The 7500-nt window shown below is 38.1% G+C and overlaps 1 protein-coding gene across 1 annotated transcript; it reads left to right on the top strand.

Moving 5' to 3' along the window:
• The first annotated feature begins 261 nt into the window (after window positions 1–261).
• On the top strand, window positions 262–5578 carry LOC21387423 (rab3 GTPase-activating protein non-catalytic subunit). The gene is made up of 8 exons (XM_024167402.1): window positions 262–824; window positions 1320–1454; window positions 1668–1859; window positions 2212–2273; window positions 2406–2563; window positions 3187–3335; window positions 3435–3578; window positions 5501–5578. The coding sequence occupies exons 1-8, from the start codon at window positions 453–455 to the stop codon at window positions 5576–5578; spliced, it is 1290 nt and encodes a 429-aa protein (XP_024023170.1). The 5' UTR covers window positions 262–452.
• The last annotated feature ends 1922 nt before the right edge of the window (window positions 5579–7500 follow it).

The following is a 7500-nucleotide window of genomic DNA, read 5'->3' on the forward strand; positions in this document are numbered from 1 at the left end:
TGAGGAATATGAAGAATGAAGATGATTATGATAATTTTTTTATATTATTTAGTATTAAAAAAAGAGAATTAAAATGATGAATGATTGTTGGTTGTTTAATTATTTATATTTGATAATAATTTTTTTGGAAGATAAAATAGACTTTTAATTAAAAATTTAAGGAATTGACGAATCCTTCCATTAAGGAAAAGGATTGCCCAATGAAAGAAAGAACCTCTTCGTCCATCTCTCTCCTCTCCTCTCCTCTCGTCTATCCAACCAATGAAATTGTGATTTCCTTCCACCTCTCTTCTTTCATCCGTCTCCCTCCTTTTATCTATCCCTTCCCTTGTACCATCTGTTATGTGCTACAATTTTCTTTCAAAAAAAAATTAGTGAGCACGTTAAAATCGGGTACAAAGTTAAATGAGTATGTTTTTTTCCTTAGAAACCAGAAATTGAGAAAGAATGTCATGAAATCTCCGAAAACAACAATGGCGAAGAGAAGCCACACGACCGAATTGGGGTGCATAGCGTGCGAAGAGCTCAGCGAATTGGGCACCGGCAAGGAAGGCTGGCTCGTCGACAACCCAAACCTTCTCTGCGCCCTCGACACCCACTCCCTCGCCCTCGCCAACCGATCCCTCATTCTCACTCTCTCCTGGTCCCACTCTGATTCCGATTCTTCCCGGGTCAAGATCCGACCCGATTTGTCCCCCATCGAGGCCGAGTTCATCTCCGCCGTCGAATGGCTGGTCTTCGATGACATTCGGGCGATCGCCGTCGGCACCTCTTGTGGGTATCTCCTGATTTACTCTTTGGCCGGGGAGTTGATTCATAAGCAGGTTGGGTTTAATTGTTCTTGATCCTTTTCTTTTATTGGATTGGAAGATAGAGGATAATTGGAAAATGTGTTTTTTAATGGTGTTTTCGCTTTTGAATTTCTGTGTAGAAAGCTTTTAAGGTTTGTTTGCCCGTGGAAAATGTGCAACAATTTTCTGATTGACGCGTTCCTGATTCTGATTTTCTTGCAATTTCTTACGTACCATGTAGATGTTACTAGTATCCATAATTTTCCTTCCATTCGCCTTTCTTCTGTGAAGTGTGTATGGCATTGTGATAGTCATTGTTTGGATTGATTGGTTATAGAACTTATGGTTCAAAATTCAATTACACACACACACACACACACACACACATATATATGTATCTGTGTGTGTGAATTACATATTTTTTTCTATATCCGCAAATTTGGCAGTGATAGTAATGCTTTGGATTGATTGATTATTGAACTTAGGGAACTTGTGCACATTTGAACTTATAGTTTAGCGTTATTACAGTTTATATATCCTGGACGGGTTTTAAAGTTGAGAGTTCGTGGAACAAAGAGAGATTTGATCGAAGAAACATCCTCAGAGGAGGTTTGTGTTGTTATGCCAGGTGTAATTGCTCGTTTCTATGGCTCTGAAATTCAGGTTTGTTAATCATTCGAAGTGACTAGCGAGTTTACTTTGACGTGTCATCTTTTTACAGAAATCCATTGTCTTATTTTATTGCTTATAATGCTTATACTTGAGGTTTTTTGCGTTATGTTTACTTTCAGAAGTTGACCTTTCATTATAAATAGAATTTTTAAATGATACTAAATCTGATACTATCATGATCTGATTTGAATGTTTAACATGTAGAGTATGCTGCAACAATGGTACCATGATTCAAGTTCTCGATTTTGGGATAAAAGACCTAGAAAGCAAGAATCTGATGATTTTGGAAATCCTTATGGGAGATTGTCCTTCCAGCTGTGGAACGTCAGCAAATCTGGCACTTGTGCTGATGCCGCAATTAGTGGAATGATGCCTCCACCACTGATGGAGCTTCAGGTACCGCAGTAGGCTGTTTGATTTTGTTGATTTGTGAATGCTCTCTTCAGAGGCATATTAGCGGACAAAGATTTGTTCTATGTATCTCTTAAACACATATGTTGGTGGACCAAGATTATGCTTTTAGTCTCTTTAAAAGCATATGTTGGTGGACTAAGATAATGTTAGTCAAATATTGGCAATAGTTTATTGACTTTTCCTTCCATTAGATGTTAATCATTCATCATTCCCAGCGTTGTCATGTTGGTTGGCTACTTTGTGGTTCTTCACAGCAATGCTTCTGAACTCTTTTTTCCCCTCAAGTGATGGAAGTATTCTGGTTTTGAATTCAGCTACTTTTATTCTTGGGCAGTCAAGTCAGCGCTATTACTGTGCAATCACTGTCGGAGAGAATGCTGTGATCTCAGCCTTCAGGTTGGTATGCTGGGATTTTGCACTGCTATAGTCGCAAATAGTATTGCCACCCTTTCCAGCCAAAATTGCTTTCTTTGTTATTTTGTTTCTCCTACAGGTATGTTGACTAGATTCTACTTCTTTCTAATGTAGGCTGTCAGAGGACAAAAGTAGGTCTTTAGTGGGAGCTATCATATCTAAAGTTGTTCCTGCAGCATTTTCAACAATAGCTTCCTTTTCTAAAATGATTTGGCGGAGTGAACAAAATTCACCGAGAAAATCAAATATAAAGCCTCAAGCTTTTGCTCGAGGTAAAAATTGTCATTATTATGTTTTATTGGTCCTCGTCTAAACGGTCAGAACCTTGGATTTAGAGGGAAGTAATCAAATCATACAGCACCACGTTTTTCAGTGTTTACAGATTCAGCAACTGTTTTTTTTTTTAATAAAAGAAAAAGATTTATTAAGAAGAAAGAAAGGAAATGCAATGTGCAGTAGTTTTTAACATATCTGTATGTGCACGTTGAATAGTGGAAGTAGCTGCATGATTATGGGAAACAATTTTAAGGATTAACAACTTTCCTGCAGTTTGATTCCCCATCTTCAACACGGGACTCCATTTTTTCCTTTTCTTCTTTCCATTTTTAATTTTCTTTGGCAATTCAACTTGTTCTACTGAAATCAATTGATAGAAAGTTTCTGAATTTTTGGAACATGTTCTTCGACTCTTAAGTGCAGAATAATAGTAGGAAACAGATAATCAGCAACTAGATCCGTTCTTAGGTGAAAATGATATCATATAGTAATCACTTGTTTATTATCAATTTAGATTTAGTAAATGTCGCTTTGTGTTGGATATTATAATGTTGTACTTACAAGCTATTTTCAACTGTGTGAAAATCTTCTTGCATGACTTGCGTCATGAATTTTACAGCTTCTCCGTTGACATCTTTGAAGGATTATCCAAGAAAAGGTGAGAAGCTCACCTTATCGCCTAGTGGCACATTGGCAGCAATTACAGACTCACTTGGTCGTATATTGCTATTAGACACTCAGGCACTTGTTGTAGTGCGATTATGGAAGGTTTCCCCCAAACATCTTTTGACATTATTTTTCTTTTTTAAAACCTGTCCCCTTCCTCTTCTCCATCTTGTCTGGTGGGTATTAAAACTTGTTCTGTAGGGATATCGTGACGCTAGCTGTCTATTCATGGAGATGCTTGTCAATCGAGATACTGCCGCTTCTAGTTCCAATTACTATGAACCTGTGAAGAGTGATTACTGCTTGTGTTTGGCTATTCATGCCCCCCGAAAAGGCATCATTGAGGTACACTCTCTATTATTTTCCTTTTTCCAGAAGGATTGTTCCTTTTCCAACACTCAATTTATCTGAGACTCCAAGTTTTTCAATTAAAATTTTCACTTGTATTGTTGACAAAGACTAGATCTCAATTCACTATTCTTCTGATTTTAAAAGGCGTGTAAATCAAACCTGCCCAACCCATCAACCCAACCCAACCCAAAAATGACAAACCAACAAAGAAAAGTATATATTATGGATTATAAATACTTCAAACCGAAGCAATGGGTTGGGTTTTGGGTTGAGGATATCTCAACTCATACAACTCAACCCAACCCAAACTTCATATATACTTAAAATAATGTATAATATATTTGATATATCGAAAGCATAAAGGAAAAGGCTCCTTTGTTAACTTATCTTAGTATATGTTTCTCAGAGCTTATAGTAGTATAAATTATTTTTATAATGTATAATATATTTGATATATCGAAAGCATAAAGGAAAAGGCTCCTTTGTTAACTTATCTTAGTATATGTTTCTCAGAGCTTATAGTAGTATAAATTATTTTTATAATGTATAATATATTTGATATATCGAAAGCATAAAGGAAAAGGCTCCTTTGTTAACTTATCTTAGTATATGTTTCTCAGAGCTTATAGTAGTATAAATTATTTTATAAATGCTCAATTGAATAAAACAAGAAACACCACTTCTTTATGAGCAAATTAAAATTTAAAACTCTACTTGTTATCAATTGAAAACTAAAAAAATAAAGATAATTATTCATAATGGAAAGGTACAGAGAAGCCAAGACGGACCTACATATGGTCTTTATAGATTTAGAAAAGGCATATGATAGGGTAACGATGGAAGTTTTATGGTGGGTGCTAGAAAAGAGAGGAGTGCATGGGAGGTATATCAAGGTAATTAAGGATATGTACAATGGGGTGGTCACGAGTGTGAGAACTGCTGGAGGCGACACGGCAGAGTTCTCCATTCGGATCGGCCTTCATCAAGGATCTGCTCTTAGTCCTTATCTTTTCACCATTGTGATGGATGAACTGACAAGAGAAATCCAAGATAAAGTTCCTTGGTGTATGCTTTTTGCGGACGATATAGTTTTAGTTGATGAACATAGGGAAGGAGTTTAACCGTAAGTTAGAACTGTGGAGACAGATTCTCGAGATGAAGGGATTTAAGTTAAGTAGGATAAAAACTGAATACATGCATTGTAGGTTGAAAGCACAAATATTGCTTTCTGTTTTCTATATTGAATGAATAATCGGTACATTAGGGCTCCTAATTTATAATACAACTATGAAAATCAAATCTCCTAAAACTAAGGCCTAGAGATCAGGAAAGTGATTTGTTTAAATTAAAATCAAATTAGGAAACATTCTATCCTGAATCGGGAACCTTATCCCTAACAATAAATTCGGGATTTCAACACTCCCCCTCAAGTTGGATCATATATGTTAATCATTTCCAACTTGCTTAAGAAATCATTGAATTTTTGTCTTGCGAGCCCTTTGGTGAAGATGTCTGCAACCTGATTTTGAGTATTAACATAGGTCATGCAAATGATTCCCTTCTCCACCTTTTCTTTGATGAAGTGTCTGTCCACTTCCACATGCTTGGTTCGGTCATGTTAAATTGGATTGAGTGATATATTAATTGCCGCTTTGTTATCACAGTAGAGTTTAACCGGGAATTCTACTATAACTTGGAGTTCTTCTAGTAGTTTCCTCATCCATAGTGCTTCACATATTCCTTGGGCAACTGCTCTAAATTCCGCTTCGGCACTGCTCTGAGCCACCACATTTTATTTTTTGCTCCTCCAGGTTACTAAATTCCCCCATACAAAAGTACAGTATCCAGAAGTAAATTTCTTATCTTCAATTGAACCTGCCCAGTTTGCATTTGTATAGACTTCTATCCCTCTGCAGTCAGTCTTCTTGAAAAATAATCCTCTGCCAGGTGATCCTTTGAGATACCTAAGTATCTTGTATACTGCCTCCAAGTGAGCTTCCTTTGGCGAATGCATGTGTTGGCTAGCCACACTAACTGCAAATGCAATATCAGGTCTAGTATGAGACGAGTATATTAGCTTGCCTACTAGTCTCTAATATTTGTCTTTATCAACCAACTTCCCATCGTCTACGATCTTCTTCCCTGCTTCAATCGAGGTGTCACTTGGTTTGCATCCAAGCATACCTGTTTCTGTGAGAAGATCAAGAACATATTTCCTCTGGGAGACACTGATTCCTTTCTTTGACCTAGCAACTTCTATTCCCAAAAAATACCTCATTTGCCCCAAATCTTTCACTTCAAACTCCATAGCAAGAATACTCTTCAACCTCTCCATTTCTGCTATATTATCACTAGTAAGGATTATATCATCCACATAAACTATTAGGATCGCCCTCTTCCCATCTTTGGCTTGTTTGAAGAACATAGTATGATCTGATTGACCCTGTAAATATCCTTGATCCTTTATCACTTTTGCAAACCTGTCAAACCACACTCTTGGGGACTGCTTAAGGCCATAAAGTGATCTCTTGAGTTTACACACTCGCTCGTCTTCTTGCCCTTTGCTGAATCCTAGTGGCATGTCCATATAGACCTCTTCTTCTAATTCTCAGTTCAAGAACGCATTCTTGATGTCTAGTTGCTGAAGGGGCCAATCCAGATTAGATGCCAATGATAGAAGAACCCGAACCGTATTTAGCTTTGCCACGGGAGCGAATGCCTCAGTGTAGTCGATGCCATAAGTTTGTGTGAAGCCCTTGGCAACAAGTCGAGCTTTGTATCGTTCTACCGTTCCATCCGCTCTGTATTTGAGGGTAAATACCCACTTGCAACCCACTTTTTCTTCCCTCTCGGCAGCTCCATTACATCCCACGTCTCATTTTTCTTCAAAGCTCTCATTTCCTCCATGACACCATTTCTCCACTCCGGAATGGCTAGTGCCTCCTGCACATTCTTTGGAATTTCTGTATTGTTGAGATTAGAGACAAAGGCTCGGAAAACCGTAGATAAGTTTTTTTGTGACACAAACTTGGAGATGGGATGAAGTGTACATGATCGTGGCTTTTTCCTGTGAACTATGGGAACATCAGTATCAGGAATTTCAGGGGTATTAGAGATACCTTCTTCTGTGATGGTCTCGGTCATACCTGGATCTATCACCGGGTTGGATTCTCTTGGTGCTTCGGAAGTGAGGTGTCTTGATATTTTGACTTTGGCCTTCTTGAGTAGACAAGCAGCTCCCTGTTATTTTGCTTTCCCACATCTCCCCCTGAGTTCAAGTGTCCTTTTGTATATGGCATATTGGAATTAGAAGGAAAGGTGGTGGTGTTTTCAGTGTTTAGGATAGACTCAGAAGGAAGAAGTTCAAAGTCCACAAAACGATCTTTATTAGAGATCTCCCCCTGAAGAGAAGTTTTTTGGAAGAACGGAGTGCTTTCAAAGAAGGTAACATCAAGACTAACGAATACCCTTTTTATGGAGGGGTCAAAGCATTTGTAGCCCTTCTGTGTAGGGGAATAGCCAATGAGGACACACTTAGTAGCTCTAGGATACTTACTTCGATTATGAGAGTGGACGTGAATAAATGCGGTACAACCAAACACCTTGAGGGGTAAAGTTGAGGGTAGGCGTGAAGTGGGAAAGGCTTTCTTTAGAGTATTGAGTGGAGTTTCAAAGGATAGGACTTGACTAGGCATCCTATTGATAAGATAGGCAGATGTTAAGATAGCATCTCCCCAGAACATTTTAGGCATATGGGCAGTAAACATCAATGCTCGGGCAACCTCAAGCAAGTGTTTATTTTTCCGTTCGGCTACTCCATTTTGTTGGGGAGTGTCGACACAGGAACTTTGGTGAATTATTCCATTTGCCATTAGAAAATCCCCTAAGATAGTGTTAAAATACTCCGTCCCATTAT

The sequence above is a fragment of the Morus notabilis genome, unplaced genomic scaffold (genome assembly GCF_000414095.1).
Source record: "Morus notabilis unplaced genomic scaffold, ASM41409v2 Scaffold673, whole genome shotgun sequence".
In the NCBI taxonomy this organism is placed as follows: Eukaryota; Viridiplantae; Streptophyta; class Magnoliopsida; order Rosales; family Moraceae; genus Morus; species Morus notabilis.

Excerpts from the sequence above, each read along its gene's own strand:
- LOC21387423 (XM_024167402.1), top strand. The coding sequence starts at position 453 with ATGAAATCTCCGAAAACAACAATGGCGAAGAGAAGCCACACGACCGAA. Across the intron at positions 1,860-2,211 it reads CACCACTGATGGAGCTTCAG|TCAAGTCAGCGCTATTACTG; the intron begins GTACCGCAGTAG and ends ATTCTTGGGCAG. Across the intron at positions 2,274-2,405 it reads GCTGTGATCTCAGCCTTCAG|GCTGTCAGAGGACAAAAGTA; the intron begins GTTGGTATGCTG and ends TTTCTAATGTAG.